The sequence below is a fragment of the Schistocerca piceifrons genome, chromosome 3, assembly GCF_021461385.2.
Source record: "Schistocerca piceifrons isolate TAMUIC-IGC-003096 chromosome 3, iqSchPice1.1, whole genome shotgun sequence".
Taxonomy (NCBI): domain Eukaryota; kingdom Metazoa; phylum Arthropoda; class Insecta; order Orthoptera; family Acrididae; genus Schistocerca; species Schistocerca piceifrons.
This window is the reverse complement of record NC_060140.1, coordinates 931,748,971-931,774,101: the sequence shown is the minus strand read 5'-3', so window position 1 is coordinate 931,774,101 and position 25,131 is coordinate 931,748,971. Positions and strand designations below refer to the sequence as shown.

General features: G+C 42.9%; 1 protein-coding gene across 1 annotated transcript in view; it reads right to left on the bottom strand.

Moving 5' to 3' along the window:
• LOC124790032 (serine-enriched protein) overlaps positions 1–25,131 on the bottom strand; it is a 141,664-nt gene that overhangs the window by 55,331 nt on the left and 61,202 nt on the right. The window contains exons 2-4 of the mRNA XM_047257587.1: positions 20,611–20,746; positions 10,029–10,064; positions 833–838 (exon numbers count right to left, since the gene is read on the bottom strand). Coding sequence (XP_047113543.1) covers positions 833–838; positions 10,029–10,064; positions 20,611–20,746 — 178 coding nt within the window. The remainder of the gene's footprint in view (positions 1–832; positions 839–10,028; positions 10,065–20,610; positions 20,747–25,131) is intronic.

Genomic DNA, 25,131 nt, shown 5'->3' with positions numbered 1-25,131 from the left:
CCGTACGTCACCTTGCATTCTAGGTAATAGAAGGGGTTGGTTGTTCCAAAAACTGTTCTATCACTATTTTTGTTTTACTTCGTTCTTTCTATATGACGGCCATTCTGTTTTGTTTTTTTTAATCAATTTTCGCACTAGCTTGTCAAGAGTAAAATGATGAGTATAAACGCCCTACACCCGTAGGAACGATACACATTTTAGTATTTTTCTGAAACAATCGCAACATCCAGTTTTGGAACAGGATGAGCATTTTTATCGGTACTTTTCTTTTGTATCTTACAGTGAAAGAGGCAGCTGTATCAATCTCTGTCCCTCCAATAGCTACTCTATTAACGTAGAATTACGTATGATTATTAATTCTGTGTCTCCAATAGCTATTGTATTAAAGTAGAATTAGTATGATTATTAATTCTAGTATATATATGTGTGTGTTTGTGTGTGTGTGTGTGTGTGTACGGTTACAATATACATCTCTGTAATGCTTTACAATTAGAGACGAAATATATTATTTAATGTCAAAAGAGAGATCGTTAAAAATTTAGAGACAACTACTTTAACGTGACCAAGAGGTGAACTTATTTCTGAATTACGTATTAAAAGTAATAGATATCTTCAATGTTTTAGTTTAATTTGATACGCAAAAAGTTTTACGAAACATATTTTCCGATACCAAAATACACAATCGGCTAATTATTCAAAATTAAAGCGTAATTTTACATAATTACTACTGATGGTGCTTAATGGAAGGTTTATCATATCTCGATAGTAAGTAACTGAATGTGCCAAGGACTAATGAAAATAGAATTCATCTATTGTACCCCTTGAAAACTACTTTTGGCTCTGAAGTGAAAATAGAAAGGATCTATCGTACTTTATCACTACTTGTGGTGATGAAGTAACTGGACATGCAGCATTCTTTGGTTAATTTTGGTTAGCAGTATGTACACGGATTACATGTATCGTGTTAAAGGGCACCCAAATTTAATAACCTTTTTAGAACCCTATAAATATTTAAAGTAGCTCTAAATTTATTTCTACGTTTAATAATGAAGTACAATAAGAATACAGTATTCAAGGTACAATAACTCTGACATTTCGGTATGCCATTTCCTTATCGTACCAAGAATACATCTGCTACAGCTATAAAAAATGGTAGATTAAAGTGTACAGAGTAGTCGCTAAGCCTATATTAAAAATCGTATGTGCTTCGAAACACGCTGCTACGTTACTGAAGCAGGTTCCTCATGCAGTCGGAACCACATGCGCGCACGCAAAGCTGCAAAGCTGTCTGTAGCGACCACAGCGCGTGAGGCACGCAGACAGTGAGCTTTGCTCCTCCGCCAAACATCTCAGTTGTGCAGAGATCTGTCAAACGAAACGAGAAAAAGAGTGGAAAGAAGAATGAGAGTAGAACGAGGAAGTGACACCAAAACCAGTTCCTCTCCTAATGTCGACTGTATACTTGTACGCGCTACTTGTCTTTGCTGAAACTATAGTAGCCCACTGTGCTTTCATTAGCTGCTATAAAGTACGTTTATTTCATTTTCAAATAAAGGCTAGTAGTGTTTTGGCTTTAGATAGTATCTCCTGTGTATTTAAAAAAGGAAAAACCAAATAAGACGTAGATATTTACGCATGCGAATCAAGGAAAGCTTTGAAATAGCATTGAAACTGATGAACCAATATTAGCATCCTGTACAAGATTAAAAGGCAGTGTTAGCACTAATAGTAAATAGAAATACGGCCAACTGGAGCCGGTGGTTAACGTTGAAAACGTTTTGATTTGTTGATGCACTTGCTGGTCAGATAAAATCTTTAAGGCTGTTAATGTAGGTTAATTGTTACAAAGAAGAAAACAGCAACCAGCCACTATTAATACTGAAATTTATTTACGTAAATAGCGCCGTTACCGGTTCCGAACTGGCAAGTTCATCATCAGACGGCTGTTCACATGATTTTCAAGATACACTTTACATTATCGTCCGTTTTCAATTTTTATTATTCCACTTTGGCGAAGTATTTTTGGTGTGTTGTTGCCCTACGGTAGAAAAACAGTGTTAGAAGCGCCCTATGTGAAAATAACTAACCTCCAAACGATGGTTATGGTAATTACGTCGTAAGTACCATAACTACTTAACCTCACACATTTCTTTACGTTGTATTTCATCGTTTGGAGGTTAGTTGTTTTCACATAGGGCGCTTCTAACACTGTTTTTCTACCGTAGGACAACAACACACCAAAAATACTTCGCCACACTGGGATAATAAAAATTGAAAACGGACGATGATGTAAAGTGTATCTTGAAAATCATGTGAACAGCCGTTTGATGATGAACTTGCCAGTTAGAAACCCGTAACGGCGCTAATTACCTAAATAAATAGCAGTATTAATACTGGCTGGTTGCTGTTTTCTTCTTTGTTCAAATGGTTCAAATGGCTCTGAGCACTATGGGACTTAACAGCTGTGGTCATCAGTCCCCTAGAATGTAGAACTACTTAAACCTAACTAACCTAAGGACATCACACACATCCATGCCCGAGGCAGGATTCGAACCTGCGACCGTATCAGTCGCACAGTTCCGGACTGCGCGCCTAGAACCGCGAGACCACCGCGGCCGGCTATCTTCTTTGTAAGAATGAACCTACATTAATTGTACACAGCCACGGTCTCACCATGTCAATTTTAGACAAAATAGCTTTAAGGCTGTATTTTATTCTTACGAGAATAGGACCATTTAGGTGTTGTTGTAAGATCTGTTCCCAAATAACCGTCTTAGATTTAATTTATTTTGTCGCACTGGAATACACAGCATGTTCTGTTGAATCCTAGGATGCATGGCAATAGCCGGCCGGAGAGGCCGAGCGGTTCTAGGCGCTACAGTCAGGAACCACGCGACCGCTACTGCCACAGGTTCGAGTCCTTCCTCGGGCATGGATGTGTGTGATGTCCTTAGATTAGTTAGGTTTAAGTAGTTCTAACTTCTACGGGACTGATGACCTCAGAAGTTAAGTCCCATAGTGCTCAGAACCATTTTTTTTTTTTTTGCATGGCAATAAACGAGTTACTGTTCGCAGTATTTTAATCGACACCGAATATATGCTGTACTCTTGAATTGCTTGTTTTGGCCCTATTTTAAGTTCCCAATTTAAATGTGACAAAATGAATTCGCAAAGTCAAACTAATAGAAATCCACATTCCCCACGGGATGAGAACAGTTGACTTCTGAGGTGAGTGTAGTTTTGTCACGACCACTGCTTTCGAGAGCGTTTTTGATAATGTATCACTTAATTTACGAACGACCACTGCTCTCAAAAGCGTTTTTGACAATGTATCACACAATTTACGAAAATGTGTTAAATAAAAGGATAAAACTAGTCACAGGTCAACTATCATTCTTCTAAAGTTACTCGCACATCGTTCGGTATCGGTTTAGGAGTTTCTTTAGAAACGTTTCCAACGTTGAAAAGCAATATATGTCCAGTTGCCATGAGATAATAAAACTTGTGCCGCTGAATGAAGCAATGATACAACGTTATTTAACGTGCAACCTGTGTGCGACTAAAGATAAAAATATGTCAGACAACATTTAGTACAGATAATAGAACTTCAGCGCAATGGTGATGTGAGAACTTTACTTTCAAAAAAAAAACAAAAAAAAAAAAGTACGAACAGATGGTAGTTACTAATGATAATTTATTGGAAAGGCCGTTCACAAGTCACGTAAAATTTTTTTTCAAGATGACAGTTTTAATGCAGGATCCAGGGGGAATAGTTAGTACTCATGGATATGCCAGGAACGAGCAATCGAAGCAGAAAAGTCTGGTAAAGATGATACCTAAAATGCATACCTTAAGGGTTATGAGCCTTTATTTGGTAGATGTGTTTCACAGTAGCGAAGATGATAAAGTACTCATAGCTCTTAAGGTACGCATTTTAGAGTCCACGTTTAGTACAACTTGTTGCTTCAAATTATCATTCCTATCATATATCTTAATACTGACCATTCCTCCTTGGATGCCCTGTGTGACGTTTGTTTGTGAATTTCCATGGTGGTTGCAATCATCGCACCATGAAAAGTAATTCCGTACGTGAGAGACCTCATCGTACATTTGAGAGATATGGGAGCTGCTTAGGTTTGGTTTCGACAATTGTTCTAAGATGGATCTGAAGGATTTGCTGCACTCGCTGGACAGTGTGTCAAAGGCGTTCAGCCAGGCCGAGTGGCCTCCAAACACGTCTCCGACGATTGCCTTGTTGAAGGCATATAAGACACTCATCGGTGAAGAGACCGTGATGCCAATCCTGAGCGGTCCATTCGGCGTGTTGTTGGGCCCATCTGTACCGCGCTGCATGGAGTCGTGGTTGCAAAGATAGACCTCGCCATGGACGTCGGGGGTGAAGTTGCGCATCATGCAGCCTACTGAGCACAGTTTGAGTCGTGACACATTCTGTAGCTGCACGAAAAGCATTATTCAACAAGGTCGCGTTGCTGTCAGGGTTTCTCCGAGCCATAATCCGTAGGTAGTTGTCATCCACTGCAGTAGTAGCCCTTGGGCGGCCTGAACGAGGCATGTCATCGACATTTCCTGTCTCTCTGCATCTCCTCCATGTCCGAACAACATCGCTTGGTTCACTCCGAGACGCCTGGACGCGTCTGTTCTTGAGCACCCTTCCTGGCACAAAGTAACAATGCGGACGCGATCGAACCGCGGTATTGACCGTCTACGCATAGTTGTAATACAGACAACACGAGCCGTGTACCTCCTTCCTTGTGGAATGACTGCAACTGAACGACTGTCAGACCCCTTCCGTCTAATAGGCGCTGTTCATGCATAGTTGTTTACATCTTTGGGCGGGTTTAGTGACATCTCTGAACAGTCAAAGCGATTGTGTCTGTGATACAATATCCACCGTCAACGTCAATTTTTAGGAGTTCTGTGCAAAACCTTTTTTGATGTGTGTATTTTGCGTTCTCAGTTACACAAGGCCATGTCGTGGAGGGGCGTAATACAAAGAAAACTGTCCTCGCCTACCATTCTCATGTGCTCATCACCAGTTGCTTAATTTTACAAAATGCTTCAACATAAATGATGACTTCTCGAGACATGAAGTACATACGGGTAAATCGCCGAATGATGACAGTAATTTGAAATGTTTGGCTACGTTTGCTCATCATACGCGATTAATCTCAGATATTTATTACCCTACTGGCAAGACGTTAGAGGTATAAAGCACCATTCCCTAGCATCGTTATAACACAAAATGATGTGAGTTAGATTCAACTGACAGGTTACGATACGTTCAACCACCTGAAGATGATGTCACAGATTCGTGGAGTATACTGAATAAAATCGAATGACAAGGCCTCAGCAAACTAACTGTAGCTTTTATTTGTTTCTTACTTTTTCCAAGGCGACGCTGCACAGCTATCATATGTTGAATGAGAGACAAGTTTACACACGCCATCCGCAGCTGTACAAATTTCACTGAAATGTGCTGCTAGCGCTGGTTTATATCCACCACTTTCTGGCATCTGATCATTATAAATAAAAAAGACCATAATGTCAATGTCACACTATACAACTTGTAAATAAAATCATAAAAATTCTTGTAATATATTGCATAACGTATCTGAAACAATAAGGTAGAGAGGATTAATATTTTTTGGACGTATTTACAGGACGGTTGACAACAGCCTCACCAAGTAGATTTTCCAGTATCGTAAGCAAATGAAATTAGCAATCATTTGAATTCAAGAATTTAGGAAAGGCGTGAAAAGAAATAACGAAGATGAAGAAAAATAAGAATTATTTGGAAAGTGAGATTGCTCTGGGAAATATTTTATAACTGGAAGGGCTCTAACGAAGGAAGGCAACTGAAACTAGCACAAAGTTGTCTGAAGAAAGGACAAGAAACATAGAGAAACGTCTAAGGTGTACTACAAGAAGAGAAAAGAACAAAGGATTAAGAACTGTCACTATTCATATTATACTGGGTCTCTCTCCTTGGCCGTCAAACTTATTTTCTCCTGTGTTTCGTCAGGTATTTGAATTTCGTTTTCTGCAACGTCTAGCTGGAGTCAGGCCAAATAAATCGTACTCATCAAGCCTTTCATACGACGTCCAGCGTCGACAGAAAGCGTCGGTTTGTTTGCCATTAGACATAAAACCATTTTTCAGTGCGGTATTTTACGTGCCCATTAGACAGAGCGGTCCCAAATTAGTCCACTGCGTCATTCGTCTTATCGATATGTACCGCCAGGAACAGTAAAACAGGATGAATAATCAGTACTCCAGCAGCGATTGTGTAGCGCTGCTACATGGCTGTAGTTGGCAGCATAGGCCAGGGTGAAGTTTTCGCTGCTGGATCAGTGGTTACTCTTTGTGTTTTACTGTCCCCATTAATTCAGATCGACAAAAGAAATATCGCAGTGGAATAATTTGGGACCACTTTGTCGAACGGAAGCGTAAAATTTCATTTTAAAAGTCATTTTATTTGTAATGGGAAAGAAACCCACACTTTCCGTTGACACCGGGTGTCACATGTAAGATGTGATGAGCAATATTTGTTTGAGCTGACTGCAGCTACGCTTTGCAAAAATGAACTTGGAAATATCTGCCGCAACACCGGATGAAACGAGCATGACTCTTAGGAGAGATATATTGTATGTCACAAACACACCGGATACATCTCGACTCTCCCTCCATTTTGTTACGTTGGTCATATCCTTTCTTCTTCAGTACAGTTCAAAATTTTAGGAACAATTGCGATATGAGCATAAAGAAACTAACTTGAAGAGGTTAGTTATGCATGCAGGATGTTGCGATTGGAGTATACGACAGACATTAGGGCTTCAGAAGATGCTTATCATATAATATTAACTTCACAGGCCAAATAATGTCTATGCCGCCTTTCAGTGAGAGTATCGATGTGTATAATTATAAAAAGTTCATATAGATACTAATGTTTGTATGTTTATGTCATTATTAAGACAGATATATTTAATACATCTGAAAGCATGATGATAAAACGACCGTTTGTCAATTACGTACATAGATGTGTTATTGTTGTTGTTTTCGGTCCAAATACTGATCTGATGTAGCTCTTCAAGCTACTCTATTCTTTGCAAGCCCTTTCACCTCCTTAGAATTACTGCAACCTGCGTCTATTCGCACCTGTTTACTGCATACGTCTCTTGGTCTGTCTTCACATTTTTTACCCTTCACGCTTTCTCCAATACCAAATTGACGATTCCTTGATGTCTGAGAACGGGCCTTGTGAACCAGTCCTTTCCTTTACTCAAGTTATGCCACAAATTTCTTCTCTGTCCAGTTTTATTCAGTAATTCCTCATAGTTATCGATCTACCGTCTAATCTTCAGTATACTTTTGTAGCTCCAAATGCTTCTGTTCTTTTCTTGTTTGAACTGGTTATCGTTCAAATTTCACTTTCGTACAAAGCCTACCAATAACTACATTTATATTCGATGCCAACAAATCTCTCTACTACAAAAACGCTTTCATTGCCATTGCCAGACTACATTTTATATCTTCTTCACTTCGGTGATCATCAATTACTTTACAGCCCAAATAACATACCTCAGCCGGCCGCGATGGAGGAGCGGTTCTAGGCGCTTCAGACATCACACACATCCATGCCCGAGGCAGGATTCGAGCCTGCGACCGTAGCGGTCGCGCGGTTCCAGACTGTAGCGCTTAGAAACGCTCGGCCACTCCGGCCGGCTACTGGATAACACTAGCAATAGACTACATCCCAGTCTCACTCGATTCTCAGCCAGTGCTTCCCTTTCACGCCTTTCGACTGTTATGACTGCTGTCTGGCTTGTGTACAAGTTGTGCATATCCTTCCGCTACCTATATTTTACCACTACTACCATCAGAATTTCGAATACAGTATTCCAGTTATCATTGTCAAAAATTTTCCGTTAGTCTACAAATGGTATTAACTCAGGTTTGACTTTCGTTAACCTATCTTCTAAGATAAGTTGTAGGCTCAGTTTTGCCTCGAATATGCCAACATTTCTCCGGAACAAAAATTGATCCATCCCGATGTCGGCTTCTACCAGTTTTGCGTTGTTACATTAACATGTTGGTTAATGTTACAAATCTAGATCAGTCAGTGATCCAGAGTTACCTCTGCAAGACCTGAAAAGGCTGCTGCCCCTCTTCAGAACTACATATTCGTCTAGTGTCTTCAAATAGAAGTTGCACCTACGTTATGGCCATATGTCTCGATGAGGTGTGCAAGCAACTCTACCTCGGTATGATCTACGGTTCATGCAATATATTCTAAGAATTTTAATTAAATTATTTTTATAAATTTTACTGATTTGATATTGACGTCGTGGTCTAATTTCTTTACCATTCTCAGGTGCCAGAAAGTGGTTCATGTAGATTGAAACTAATAGCAGCTGATGGCATATCTAAATATACTGTGTATAAATGTATCTTTTACTAACTACAATTATTCTGTTGACCTCCTTTGTTATTTAAAAGCACAGCGATTGGAGGTACAAATCAGTTAAAGGAAATGTGAGGATTTTCTTAATATGTGAGAGTGCCAAAACTGATTTCCTGCCTCCGCTTTTGGCCACTCTGAGCTTGTGCTCAGTATTTTAATGACAGAATGACATTAAAAACTCGCCATTCTTCAATAATTTAATGTCGAATAGAGCCACAGTCTTCACGTCATTGCCGCGCGGGATTAGCCGAGCGGTCTTAGGCGCTGCAGTCATGAACTATACAGCTGGTCCCGCCGGAGGTTCGAGTCTCCCTCGGGCATGGGTGTGTGTGTGTGTGTGTGTGTCCTTAGGAAAATTTAGGTTAAGTAGTGTGTAAGCTTAGGGACTTATGACCTTAGCAGTTAAGTCCCATAAGATTTCACACACATTTGAACATTTTTTTCACGTCATTATTAAATATGGCCATTTCCCTTTACGATTGTCAAAAATTATTTCATACCTTACATTTTTTTGTTTTTAATTGGGTTTGAAATGTGAATTTATCGTTAGTTATTACAAAAATTAAAAAAAAAAAGATTATTGACAGCCGTAAGCAGGAATTGTCATGTTAAATCAATACTCAGTCTTCCTTGATGTATCTTAAGTGGGCTGAAAGTGGGTATCCACAGAAAAAATTATTTCTGTTTCGTTCTGTATCCAATAAGAGGTAGTGCAGGAAAGGCATTCAAATTTCTACGACATTTGGAACTCTTTACTACAGCTTACCTACAAAGCTACCCCTTTCACAACAGATATTTCCTAGAACCATGAGACTAGTCACAGCACAATTGGACGTGTGCAAACTGTTTTAATATTTTTAGGATAATTAACACAAAAGTGGTCCAGAAAATTCATGCTCACCAAACGTAAAGGTATTTACAAAAACAAACGATCTGTTGCTTGGACTAAAAATGCACGTAATTTTATAGTCATCTAATAAAATTTTTGAAATTGCAGCATAAATAAAAACGAAAACCCACTGATAATGGCACAGTGGTGCCGAAACATCTTCGGGTACTGAGAAAAAACGGTGTTTTGCGTAACTGGCGGACCTGAAATCCCAAAAATTTGAACTGCAAACACGGCCAATACAAGGAGCTGCAAATCAAAAGATGGACTGTTTTAATAGCTTGGCGTTCATTGTCGTTTCCCTCCTGGAAGCTATGCCATTGTCGTTGGGAAGCTGGATAAGCCTACTGGTTTGCCGACAATGCAAATATGGACGGACAGTGAAACAGAAGTGAGGGTAGAAAGAAAAGAAACACGCGTATTGGAACCATACGGCCCACGTCTGGTTTAACTTGACATGCAGAGACGATGAACGGCTGTAAACCGGTCTGAGACGTGGACTGTAATGTATCGCTAACGCCTGCCACACTGGGCAGCGACTACCCCACGCGGCTGTTACTGGTGGTTTGCCGGCGGCCAGAGAGGGCCTGGTTTTGGCGTCACTTTTGGTACCGTCGCTGCGTCCCCGCCAGCCGAGGACGCCCCTCCAGTAATTACCTCTTGGATTGGCGCCAGTTGCTGGGAGAAGCCTCGCTGTGGGTAGAAGGCAAGCAACACGTCAACCACATGTGAAGCGAGCGACACGGCAGCGCAGACACGCACACACACGGAGGCAGACACACACTCAACACAGGGGAACACAGGAGCCAAACTAAACACACACCTACCAGGGCGCGCTGCGGCAGGCAAAAGCAAGGCACGCCATCTTCTCTAGTAGCAAATTAGGTTCAGAGAGACCTGCTGACGCCGGCCGGTGTGGCCGAGCGGTTCTAGGCGCTTCAGTCTGGAACCGCGCGAACGCTATGGTCGCAGGTTCGAATCCTGCCTTGGGCATGGATGTGTGTGACGTCCTTAGGTTAGTTAGGTTTAAGTACTAGGGGACTGATGACCTCAGATGTTAAGTCCCATAGTGCTCAGAGCCATTTGAACCAAGACCTGCTGACGAACTTACGACTTCTGCTGTACATCAGCGATTCATCTAGCCGCCTGGATACTTTCGCAATTGCCGTTTCTGTCGACAAAGGCACCGGGTTCGACTCTCAAGTTAATATCACGGTTTTTCTGCGTTGAACCAAATGAGAATTTGCTTGATATAACAGGCAGAAAAAGCGACACACTAGCCACCGAATTGGCATTGCATCACGTAGCACTATAGTGGGAACTTTTTGTTTCGTGCCATTGTGTTAAGAAAACTGTAAATAAGTTTCAATGTGAATATTAATGTTTATGTCAAATGTCAACTAATATTGTAATAGAATTGAAATGTTACAAATGTTGAAACTGTTGTAAGATGTTTAAAATTGTAACTGTGCGTCTGGTCCATACGTAGGCAATGTGTTAGGATATTTAGAATGCAAAACTTCGGGCGAATACCCGGTCTGTCAGGGAGCGGTAAAAGGTGGATGGCAGGCGAGCGCGGGAAAATGCACGCGGGCACTGCACGGCACAACGGGCTCAGCAATAGTAGTAGTTGCAGTCTGGCACTGGTTTGAGCAACACCTTCTGGAGCGAGGAGGCTCTCCTGAAAGACATAGCTTCACTGAGCCTAGGGTAGGCCGTTCCGACGCCCACACAGCATGGCAAAATTCCATAGGCACTAAATAGAAAGGTATTGATACGCTAAGAAGAACCAAAGTGCCGATACAGCAAGAGCCATAGCTGTGGTTGTATGTGTGCTCTGTGCCTCGCCATCTTGCCGCCCGCGAACCGCCGCATCGATACTAGCAGGTTAAAACTTTTAGTACTGTATTCCTATGGATCAGAGAGTGAACTGTGTTTGTTTAGTGCAATAATAACCTAATTTTTACCAGAACTTTTCCATCATTCAATTATCCTCACAACTAATCTAGACAGGGTCCTTTCCAAACGTTGTGCAATCCGAGTGTCCCGAAATCAAAATTAAAAATTGTATTAATAATAATTATTTGCAGAACTAGCTGTATTAGAATGGTGTTTAAAGAAATGTTTTGTTAATGAACCAGTAAATGAATAGCGAAGGTCTAACCAAGTCGAAAGATAACTTTAGTATTGATATAGTAATGAAGTTTATTATTTCGAGACAGATTTGAAGGCATTTAAATGAGCAGTAAATAAGATGAAAAGAGTAGTAACTTATATACTGGAAATCTTGAATGAATAATAAATTCAATAATCATTTTTTTAAATACAGCGATCATAACAGTTTCAGGGTCCCCCCTCATTCATTTGAATTCTGAGGTGTTCTAAATTGGTTTGACCAGCAAAAGTTGAAGTCAATATAAAACTCAAACTGTATCAGTGTTTTATCTTTATCAAAATTGACATTTTGTGAGTGCCATGAAAGTACAATTTCTAGGGTAAACTATGCCCGATTTTAATCAGATTAATAGACAGTTTAAAGTTTTGTAGTAAACATTATAGTGTAGTGTTATGTATTCATGACTTTCCATATCAGTACAGAACGTGGAACTATCAGTTCAATAGATTTTATGGTTCTAAAACTCTACTATATTATACACTGTTACAACTTGTTGTTTTGAATCAATATATACCAACTTGTACAGGGAAGAAACTCAGTTAATGTCTAATTAGGCTGGCGACCGTATTATTGTCACATTGGTAGCACCTTCTGGTTTGCTTTTGATCCATCCTGACATGTTATTGCATTTCGAACTTACTTGACGGATCATTGTTATTACAGAGTGGGTGTAAGTCTGATTTGCCACCATTCAGGTACACGCGGTCGATATCTATGCGAAAATCCTTTCTCATAAAGTGAATCCCGTTCACTTACCATAGCACATGCTTTAACGAGTACTGTGTCAGGGATTACAAACTACGTTTCATTGATTAATTAGTTACACATCTGACTAGGTAAACTCCCCACCGCAACCCCCTCACATTTAGTGGTAAGACGACCCAGTGGATATGACGTCAAAAACTAAACACAGATCAAACATAAAAACAGGAAGAAGGAAGACTGAACTGTGAGAAAAGAAGCAAAATCGAAACATTGCAGGATCCAAGCTCAAGGCGTGCAACATCGAGCGACTTTGAATATCCACGGCATCGTGGTTATATGGTCACGTATTAGATTCCGAAGGGGGAGATCTGTGTTCAAATCTCTCTCGTGGCTCTATTTTTCACGAAATTATACACAAATCTGACCGGTCATTGACGTAGCTGTTCGCTATATTGAAGCTGCGTCGCGGTGTAACGTCCGTTTGCAACAGCGAGGTGCAAGGAAGCGACATCCAGACGTACGTACCTTCTATTTCTTCTACACAAGTACCTCATGCCTTGCGCTCCGTGTTGGAAGTTTTGACTCTTTAATTACACTCCTGGAAATGGAAAAAAGAACACATTGACACCGGTGTGTCAGACCCACCATACTTGCTCCGGACACTGCGAGAGGGCTGTACAAGCAATGATCACACGCACGGCACAGCGGACACACCAGGAACCGCGGTGTTGGCCGTCGAATGGCGCTAGCTGCGCAGCATTTGTGCACCGCCGCCGTCAGTGTCAGCCAGTTTGCCGTGGCATACGGAGCTCCATCGCAGTCTTTAACACTGGTAGCACGCCGCGACAGCGTGGACGTGAACCGTATGTGCAGTTGACGGACTTTGAGCGAGGGCGTATAGTGGGCATGCGGGAGGCCGGGTGGACGTACCGCCGAATTGCTCAACACGTGGGGCGTGAGGTCTCCACAGTACATCGATGTTGTCGCCAGTGGTCGGCGGAAGGTGCACGTGCCCGTCCACCTGGGACCGGACCGCAGCGACGCACGGATGCACGCCAAGACCGTAGGATCCTACGCAGTGCCGTAGGGGACCGCACCGCCACTTCCCAGCAAATTAGGGACACTGTTGCTCCTGGGGTATCGGCGAGGACCATTCGCAACCGTCTCCATGAAGCTGGGCTACGGTCCCGCACACCGTTAGGCCGTCTTCCGCTCACGCCCCAACATCGTGCAGCCCGCCTCCAGTGGTGTCGCGACAGGCGTGAATGGAGGGACGAATGGAGACGTGTCGTCTTCAGCGATGAGAGTCGCTTCTGCCTTGGTGCCAATGATGGTCGTATGCGTGTTTGGCGCCGTGCAGGTGAGCGCCACAATCAGGACTGCATACGACCGAGGCACACAGGGCCAACACCCGGCATCATGGTGTGGGGAGCGATCTCCTACACTGGCCGTACACCACTGGTGATCGTCGAGGGGACACTGAATAGTGCACGGTACATCCAAACCGTCATCGAACCCATCGTTCTACCATTCCTAGACCGGCAAGGGAACTTGCTGTTCCAACAGGACAATGCACGTCCGCATGTATCCCGTGCCACCCAACGTGCTCTAGAAGGTGTAAGTCAACTACCCTGGCCAGCAAGATCTCCGGATCTGTCCCCCATTGAGCATGTTTGGGACTGGATGAAGCATCGTCTCACGCGGTCTGCACGTCCAGCACGAACGCTGGTCCAACTGAGGCGCCAGGTGGAAATGGCATGGCAAGCCGTTCCAGCATCTCTACGATCGTCTCCATGGGAGAATAGCAGCCCGCATTGCTGCGAAAGGTGGATATACACTGTACTAGTGCCGACGTTTGCATGCTCTGTTGCCTGTGTCTATGTGCCTGTGGTTCTGTCAGTGTGATCATGTGATGTATCTGACCCCAGGAATGTGTCAATAAAGTTTCCCCTTCCTGGGACAATGAATTCACGGTGTTCTTATTTCAATTTCCAGGAGTGTATTTTGTTGTAACACTGTTCACATCCGTTTATTTGTTGTTTTCAGGCGTATCGCCTGCTCTCACTACTCATCACATTTCCTTGCGACGGTAATATGTTCTAGACACATGACTCATATTGTACAACCAATGTATAATAAGACGATTGCCAACACTACAGAAGAAGAACAGACACATCAATGATTATTTTTTGAAAAGAAAAAAAAGGGGCACGAGGGAGATATGAACGCGGATCTCTCCCTTCGTGGTCTAACACCATGACCACAGATCCACGACGCTGCAGTTTTTTCGATTCGCTTGATGATGCACATCTCGAGCTTGCAGTTCACTGTTTCTGATTTACTTCTTTTTCACAGTTCGCGACATCTTCTTCCTGTTTTCATGTTTTGTCTTTGTTCAGTTACTGATGCGCTACTCGCTGGGCCATCTTACCACTGAATCTGAGAGTGATACTGTGGGGAGTTTCCCTCGTGAGTTCCGAATAAAATATATTGTGTTAGCTGCAAATAATTCTTTGGCTGAACACCTTTATCCAAATTCTGAGTGGAACATACCTGAAGAAAACAAGCTTATTTGTATCTTTCGCCCCTGATTACCATTTGAGGGAAAGCTCCAGCTTACCAAAGGGCTAGTTTGGGCTACTTAGCAGTTAATGTTGTGTAGCGATCAAGATAATCAATTCAAATTTTTTTATTTTTTTTGAGTTGGGGGTGAAGCTTCGAATGGAGCTTACGGAGTATTACACGCCTTTCGCATTCGCTTCAGTTACATTTTCATTTATTTTTTTTAACCGTCTCAAAAAGTCATGGATATCGTTCTCAGAATACGACAAAGCGTATACTTGTCATGTGACTATCCGACCTAGCTATTTCTTTAATAATAAATGCCCACCTTGATCGCTATTTATTACAGAAGTGTAACACATAGTATTACCGATTTCAGCTTTCTGCTATCATCAAAACATTAAGCAGGAAGTCGAAATCGATAGCACTCGCATTGTGAATTATTTGATAAACTGCGATCAAGTATACAGTGGCAAATACGATCAGTGCCTCCATTAGCCAATTACAGTGTCATACTTTTGGGTCGCTGATGTTGGCAACAATGTGAAACAGAGAACAGTCGATACGAAGTGTTCCGAATGGTGCCGACTTTTACTGATCAGTACTTTGGGACCGGAGGACAACTTACGGCGCCATTATTATAGTTAGTCTGTTGAGGGATCATAACATACTGACGTATAAAATTTACCAGTTAATAATATGGCAGGTACATATGCCGCCCGAGGTGCAGCCCCACGGAGCCATTGTTGGCTCCTGTGCAAAATCGTTTGACGACCACTACATTAGATTACTCTCGACTCTGTCATGGAAAAAGCTCCTCTTCCATTGCAGACGACCTTGAGTGTGTCATTATTGATATGTACAGCCACATACAGGGTATTTTCGTAAGAGCGTGCAAAAATTTAACAGAGCATAGAGGATGCTCCACTGAATAATTTGAAGTGTCGGAGAAGCCAGCTTAGTGAGATAACAGGAATAAAATCACATTACTGTCCACTTTTTCTTTTAAATTATTTACAGATGGCCATTCAGACGTCTAGATATAAGATATGGCCCAATGCGATTGTCGCCTAAAATACCGGCCCAGATATTCGCAGCAAAATGCATTTGATCGTGTGTATCTAGTAGAGCGTGAGGGTTTTCCTCATCCCACACATGGCTATTCCTGCCGTTTGAAATACCATCACTATCAAGTGAGATGTGGCCGCGAGGTTTGAGGCGTCATGTCACGGAATGCGCGGCCCCTCCCGCCGGAGGTTCGAGTCCTCCCTCGAGTATGGGTGTGTATGTTGTTCTTAGCATAAGTTAGTTTAAGCATTGTAGGAACCGATGACCTAAGCAGTTTGGTCCCTTAGGAATTCACATACATTTTTCAAATGAGGCCTAGTCAGTAAACAACACGATTTGAAGGAAACCTGGTCGATCAGTCCATTGTTGGAGCTACCACTGACAGAATGCGACCCTCGGTGCAAAGTCAGTCACAAGCATTGCATGGACTCGTTGTGGGTGATATGGTGTAATTGTTGTTCATGTTCGCCACACACTAGTATGTGCAGCGCCCGTTTCATGTGCAACACGACGAGTACTTCCAGTGGGATCCGCTGCAGCACTTTGCAGCACGTCCTCTTCAAACTCGGGCTAGCGAGTGGTCCTCATGTTGCCAGGTCCCTCGTTTCTTCTTTCCAATGAACCAATCTACCACAGTCTTCGATCGAGAGAAATAAACATTCCTCGTGAGGCTGTTAAGAAATCGTTCCCTGTACAGCCTTTCAGCTGCAAGAGCAGTGGAACTTACTTCCCCATACACAAGGTGCATGTCAGTGAGTTCTGCGAAATGGTACTGGTACTGCTCCATCGTATTGTACTATACGTCTCTTAACAGTTGTGAGTAATGAATGGGACTGTCGTTGATTCATAGCACGTTTGTCATGCGACAATGTAAATACAATACAACAGAACCATCTTATGGACAAATAAAGTAAACAAAATCTGCATCATGACTTTGTAGTAATCAGGTTCGTCCTTCTTGTTTCCTTGCAGGATATAAGGAATGTACATGTAAATAAACAGCACAGTAAGTGAAAACTTGTACGCATGTTAGCTGTAAATAATCCGGAAAACAGTAACTCTAGACAAAACGGTAGACAATTTTACTTCCATATCTCCCTAAGCGGGCTTCTCTGATCCCAGGTTCCCTAACTCAAATTGTTCAGTCCATGTCCTGTTACGTATACGGAAACACCTTGTATGTCTTGAAGAGAGATTTCCGAGCATCCAGGCATGCCAGTGGCTAAATTTTTGTACAACATGAATTCGATCGCCTGGTCTTATGAGACCAGGAAATGTTGAAGTGTCACATCACTTACTTATTGCCTGCCTGCCGCATCGCGCGCTGCTGTATTCAGCAACAATTACACCACGTGTGAAGATGGATACAGTGCCTCAAAGACAAATAATAACACATACTGAACTATAAAGGCGGTCTTCCATTTTTCTTACATTTGCTTTGTTCGAACTCAACTTCCGAAATTTCACTGGCGGAAATGGAAAGTATTACATCATGAAGCACCAGTCGTATATTTAACAAACTTTGTGGTGGCGTTCATCCCATAATGGATACTGAGTGATTAAACTTTCAGGCCATTAATTACTGAACCATCAGCATCAGTGTGTGGTGTGCCCCCATCTGGCGCTAAAACCGGCTTGTTGTAATTAAACTTTCCCTTTTTTACATGTTATAACACGTAAAGGAACTACCGTATGAGTACAAAACTTGGTAACATTAATTTCCAGAGTACGGGGATGCATGATTTCCATACGTCATAGCATCACCGTCCATATATGAAGTCTTCACGGGTTGTCAGCCGAGTAGTATCGTCGTCTCGTAGCAACGTTTTGACGGAATGCGTCTAATCATCTTCTTCGCCTGAAGATGATGGAGACGCAATCCATTGAAACGTTGCTACGAGACGACGATACTACTCGGCTGACAACCCGTAAAGACTTTATATATAAAATTCGCCGTGAAATCCTGCACTCGCATACATCACCGTCCAGTTCCAACTATGGTCACCAGGTGCCGTGATTAATCATGATGATTCGTAGTCTAACACACCTGACCATTCGCAGTGCACTTGTTGACGTTTCAACAAGAGCTTGGACAATACGAGCAGGACATCACTGGCGAAGCTCTGTTATCAAAACAACAGTAATGCTGCAGCTGCATTTCAAGAACACCTTCGACTGAAAGGGTTACGGAAGGGTCCTCTTTCCCCACCTGCTGTGCGGAGCATGATGAAGAACGTCGAATCAACTGGAGAACTGGGCGTCGCTCCGGGAAGAGGCCGACCACTGGTTGCACCAACTTTGCGGTGGCGTTCATCGCATAATGGATACTGAATGATTAAACTTTTAGGCCATGATTGATTCGGTTGATGAAATCGCTGTTGCTGTGGCAGACAACGCTGCACACAATCCCCGATGGTCAGGCATTGCACGTGATGTGTCACGACAGTTGAACATCCCGTGGTCCACTGGACGGAAGGTTCTTGAACCATTCTCAAATGGTATCTGTGCAAGATTCATATCGTACAACACCTTGCACGACTGGACGCACAACGACGAGTTGACTTCGCTCTCCACTATCGCGAGAGGTTTGAATTTGACGAATGCTGGCCGTGGACCATCGTATGGACAGACGAAGCTCATTTTTCTATGACGGATGAGGTTAACACACGGAAATACCGAGTGTGGGGATCTTTACCTCCAGCCACTGTGCATTGGAAGTTCCTCTGTAAGGTGAACGTGTCACCGTATGGCGGGGCTTCACGGCTAGTTCACCATTGGCCCATTCTTTTTTGAACAGATTGGCGCTCAAGGACGAAAGACGTGCAGTGTGACTGGCCAGCATTACTGCAATATGCTTCGGCAGCTTGTTATTTCCGCCCTGTAGCACAGAGACGCATACAACTCAACAATTTTCATGCAAGATGGGGCTCCATCGCACATCGCTCCTGAAGTTCACCTGCTTCTCCGGAACACATTTGGAAACTATCGAATTATCAGCCGATCGTTTCCAAAAGGTCGACTGACACATCTCCATATCTCACTCCCTGCGATTTCTAGTTGTGGGGATACCTGAAGGACAGAGTTTGCCAGGGGAACATTCACATATGTGATGATCTGAAGCGCAGCATATCAAGAAGATGAACACGCTTCGTTCTGCTGTGCAGAATGCAATCCTGCGCTTCTCTTCCGGACACTGATGGGAGCCATATTGATCCATTTTGTAGCAGTAATAGCACCGGTATTTAATGGTATGATGTACCGTAGTAGCACATTAAAAGTCAACTGAATTTATTCTGCATTATTTCTCTTCCCCATGTCCTTGACATTAATGCTACCAAGTTTGAAGTTTGGTACGCGAACGGTAATTATTTTCCGTGTAATGACGTGTTAAATAGGGAAAGTTTAATTTTAACCAGTCGTTACATTCACCTATTTTTTGTGGCATCGAAGCGAACAGCCTTGGAAGATCGAGTAATTTCTTGCCATGTCTGAAACCCATTCCGCGTCAGTTCATAAAGATTGATCGCTGGAGTCTAATATTAAACTAGACGCCTTTCCATCATTTCCCAGACATGCTACATCAGGATACGGGGCACTCTGCTGTCATTAGGTCATCTCGTTACCACTCCATTTGCAGTCATAGCACACAGTTAAATGTCTGTGCCCTTTGTCATTACGATGCTCTTGTGTCCGCCATGGCAACGACTCGATCATTCTCAATGTTTGCAGTATGGTGATAAGCTGCATATGGACGTCCTTTGGGTGCGCTGTGTTGCGTTCAGCACCTGATTATTCCAGTAACGCTACACGCATTCAACAGCCACCATCTACTTTCACCATTCTCTGTAAGACAGATTTTTTTCTGCTTAAAATTAGCTAGCATAAGGATGAAATTTTTATCAACATTTCCAACAGACATGGAAATACTGTAACATCACGTCGGTAGGGTGTTCACGGTGTAGCACTTTCCTTCCCGCCTGTTTATTTTGAGGACTGCCATTATAAAGTGAACAGACGTTTGTTTGTATCCATCACCAGACGTCTAGAGACATGTAAAGCGCTAAAAACAGTGAAAACATGGACATAAACTCGTTGTGCCTCAGTGACGTAAAACAGAAAACTCATTTCTTTCGTCCACTGACGGTACAAATTCGATACTTGTCTTTACTCTAGGGCTCTGCTTGGAACAACATAGCTGGCAGATGTTTCTGGCAGCTACGAAATCATCGATATCTGATGGAGGGGAAGTGCTGCTACATAAAGACGATGAAAGTAGTAAGCTAAACAGTACTACAGTTGTGAACACTACACACACAATTGCCAATTGCTTATTTGTTGTGACTCTTACAACACGACACTCTTCAAATCTGCATACACAATTGTCTACGAAACAATATTACTGTCTCTATAATGGAACAAAGAAGGTTTACTGTAGAATGCGAGGCATGCTGGAGAACGGATACGATAGTGGAGGTTGGTTTAGGGTGTTCTGAGGGTGGTCTCTCTGGGAGATGAAGCGGTTTGTTGAGAAACGGGGGGATGGATGGTGATGACTGCCAGGATTGTCGGTCAGAATGGTAGTCGTAGAATGTGTGGCAGAGCGTATGAATGGGTGGAGGAGCGGGCGTAGCTGACAGCACGAGGGTGTGGCGGCCTGGAGGCGTGGCGTGTCGTGCTTGAGTGAGCACCGGAGGTCACCTGTTGAGCGGGCAGAAGTCGCTGCCGTACCTGTTGCGCGGCGTTCTGCAGGTTGAGCAGCGGCTCACTGCTGCGCTTGAGGAAGAGCCGCAACTTGTTCTCCTTGGGCGCCTGCTCCTTCTTGCGCTGCGGACTCGGCGCCTGGTACAGCATCTTGTGGAACACTCTGAAACGCAAGAACAGCCTGCTTGAGCGAGACTTTGAGGCGTAGCGCCGTATAACGATCCTGCTTTGGAGGCGGTTAAGTGGGAGATATGTCTCAGAGCTGGATAGTGACAGATGGTGACGCGAGACTGGACGCGCACGTAGTTTGAAACGTCCCCTTTTGTACAATTACAAATGACTGTGCTTAAACTGACACACAATATTTTGTTAGCGCAATGCAATCTGACTTTCAATAATCCCTACAAAAGAATGGGCCCTGACTAACATTAAACTATACCTTTCACAAATTGTAAGTAGGCTGTTTAGGTTTTTTATTGGTAACGCCACCTCTGTATGAAAATCACTGGCTGTGCTGTGTGCAGTCTGTGGCTGCTTTGCATTGTTGTAATACTCGCCATTGTAATGTTAGGCAGCTGGCTGTGAACAGCGCGTAGCGTTGTGCAGTTGGAGGTGAGCCGCCAGTAGTGGTGGATGTGGGGAGAGAGATGGCGGAGTTTTGAAATTTGGCATGAACTGCTATATTTATATATGATGATATCAAGGTAAATACATTGTTTGTTCTCTGATTTTGTTCCATTGTGTCTAACTTTTGCTGTGTTTGTCTCTGATTTTGTTCCATTGTGTCTAACTTTTCAAGCTTTTGTCCCATTTGATGCATTAATTGTAATAACAATGCACTGGTGTCTGAAACATGTTCCTCAGTGCTTTTCGGCAGTGAATTTGCACCGGCAACATTCACATTTTGACAAGCGGAAAATGTGTCTTGACTCATTTGAGAAAACGGTGAGGATGCAAAACCTGAATCTACAGTATTTGCAAAATTGTGTCTTGTCATTTCGGATTCCTGAGGCGAGCTGTTGCTGACCGATCGATCGATAATGCTTCCCTCTTCACTAATTGTTTCACTGTCCACGCCATTGTTTGCCGCCCGCTCCATTTCCCTATGCACAATTACCAAATTACTACTTTGAACATCAGTTAATTCATTACTCGGTGGCGCTAACACACTGCTTTCATTTTCACTGTCATTTCTCAGTTTACTTTGGAGCCTAGTATTACGTTTTTCACACGCCATTATTGTCACAGTATTTCACACGACAACACAGAAAAACACAATTTGAAGATCAAAAATAAGAGAACACATTAACATAGCACTGAAAATAATATCTAGTTACTTGCAAGTGCAGCAGCGAAATACTTGGTGCAAATCTACATGCATGCCACAACTGTTTTACTGTACAACAATGAAAGACTGCAACTACAAAGGAGATTTTCTCTACAATTACACGCTAGCAATAAACAAAATCTACACTAATTACACAAACTACAAGAAAAAAATCAGAAGATTCCAGTGAGGTATCCTGGCAGGGTCGCCATATGAAACGTCCCCTTTTGTACAATTACAAATGACTGTGCTTAAACTGACACACAATATTTTGTTAGCGCAACGCAATCTGACTTTCAATAATCCCTACAAAAGAATGGGCCCTGACTAACATTAAACTATACCGTTCACAAATCACTTACGTCACAAAAATCTTCGCAACTCAAGCTACTGCAATACAGCGAGCGCCACTACTGCCAGCTAAATAAAAGATTCAAACTACTGAAGGCGCTAACTACTGATAGGGATAGTTAGCAAATGAAAGATATTAATAGAGAACAAACAATGTATTTACCTTGATATCATCATATATAAATATAGCAGTTCATGCCAAATTTCAAAACTCCGCCATCTCTCTCCCCACATCCACCACTGCTGGCGGCTCACCTCCAACTGCGCAACGCTACGCGCTGTTCACAGCCAGCTGCCTAACACTACAATGGCGAGTATTACAACAATGCAAAGCAGCCACAGACTGCACACAGCACAGCCAGTGATTTTCATACAGAGGTGGCGTTACCAATAAAAAACCTAAACAGCCTACTTACAAGTTTATGTATCAGCCGATAGAGGACAATATTGGATAGGGGGACTGCGATTTTAGTGTCGATTCTGCCCACTAGAGTGCACTAAAGTAAAAGAATGTTTTTCATAAACTGTTCTAGTATTTTCATAAATTGTTATTATGTCTTTTTGTGTAGGAAAAATGTTATAAATGTATTTCAGTAGTATGAATGATGCGTGAGTGTGATTTAAGGTTAATATGAAGATAATTGTTTAACGAGTTATGTAGTAGGATTTAGTGTGGGAACATTTCGAAGAAGTATGGATATGGACAAAGGGGATTTTTGTAGAATAGATATGTCAAGTAAGTTTATCGGAAAGGGAAAGTTAATTCAGGTATAAATAACAGTAATAAATAACATTATGCATAAGCAAACCTTCAGCATATTAGATAATTACGTCGGTAAAAAGTGCAGTCGTTAGGTTTACTATTTTGCGATTGATTATTTAAGAAAAGCGCGGACTGACGCGGGAGAATGTTTTTTTGCTATTGGCTGTTGAGTAAACTGACCAATGGTAAAGCAATATTCTTTGCGCGCCTTTCTCTGCTGTTAGAAAAGACTTATATTCTAGAGAAGAGTCGGAGCCTAGCCATGAAACAGTTCAGACGTGTGTAGTAGTAGTTCTGATGGAAACGATAAGGTGCCCGATCTAGCACTGTTTCATACAACAGAAGTGTGGTAAAGTGACGGCATAATTATTCCGATGGGTGTGTAGAAATTTCGGACTAGCACGGGCTCGGCAGTGATACTTATTCACCTAAGTTTCAGAATATATTAATTGAGGACAAAATTTCCAACCTTTCAATTCGTGTGAAAACTTTCTCCCGAAATGTAGATTAGTGACTTCAATTGCAGCCTGGTTCGCGTCGAAGTACAGTAGGTTTCGCTCGGCTTTCCTACTGATAATCTGCTGAGACAATGTTCACAGGTAAGGTACGTCGTAAAAGGGACGGAAGGAACCGCACCGTCGCAACTTCACTGTCAGCAGTATGTGGACCGTGTGAGCTGCGGAACGGGGAGCTATTTATTCAAATGAAATGGCTCTGAGCACTATGGGACTTAACATCTGAGGTCATCAGTCCCCTAGAACTTAGAACTACTTAAACCTAACTAATCTAAGGACATCACACACATCCATGCGCGAGGCAGGATTCGAACCTGCGACCCCAGCAGCAGCGCGGTTCTGGACTAAAGCGCCTAGAACAGCTGGGCCACAGAGGCCGGCGACTATTTATTCTTTCGTGGGTGAGGCACTAGTAAGGCTGGTAATTAATTGAAACTCTCAGCTGCCGACAAATGCTGTTGATATACCTCGATGGGGACAGCTGAAAATGTGTGCCCCGATCGGGACTCGAACCCGGGATCTCCTGCTTACATGGCAGACGCTCTATCCATCTGAGCCACCGAGGACACAGATGAACAGCGCCACTGCAGGGACCTATCCCTTGTACGTTTCCCGTGAGACCCACATTCCCAACTGTCCACAATCAACATACGTAAAATACCTAATAGATATTTGAGTGGATGGGCATATATTTATTAGGTACATTACGTACGTAGATTGTGGACAGTTGGGAATGTGGGTCTCACGGGAAGCGAGCAAGGGATAGGTCCCTGCAGTCGCGCTATTCATCTGTGTCCTCGATGGCTCAGATGGATAGAGCGTCTGCCATGTAAGCAGGAGATCCCGGGTTCGAGTCCCGAGCGGAGCACACATTTTCAGCTGTCCTCATCGAGGTATATCAACAACAACTGTCGGCAGCTGATGGTTTCAATTCATTATCGTTTATTCTAGAGAAACTGCATGGTCATCAATGGTATCTGTTCTTTCAAGCCGGCTGCTGTGGCCGAGCGGTTCTAGGCGCTTCAGTCCGGAACCGCGATGCTGCCACGGTCGCAGGTTCGAATCCTGCCTCGGACATGGATGTGTGTCATGTCCTTAGGTTAGTTAAGTTTAAGTAGTTCTAACAAGGGAACCTCCCCATCGCACCCCCCTCAGATTTAGTTATAAGTCGGCACGGTGGATAGGCCTTGAATAACTGAACACAGATCAATCGAGAAAACAGGAAGAAGTTGTGTGGAACTACGAAAAAAATAAGCAAAATATACAAACTGAGTAGTTCATTTGCAACATATGCAACATCAAGGATAGTCTGAGTTCAGGAGCGTCGTGGTCCCGTGGTTAGCGTGAACAGCTGCGGAATGAGAGGTCCTTGGTTCAAGTCTTCCCTCGAGTGAAAGTTTTACTTTCTTTATTTTCGCAAAATTATGATCTGTCCGTTCGTTCAATGACGTCTCTGTTCACTGTAATAAGTTTAGTGTCTGTGTTTTACGACCGCACCCCAAAACCGTGCGATTAGTAGACGAAAGGACGTGCTTCTCCAATGGGAACGGAAAACATTTGATCGCAAGGTCATAGGTCAACCGATTCCTCCA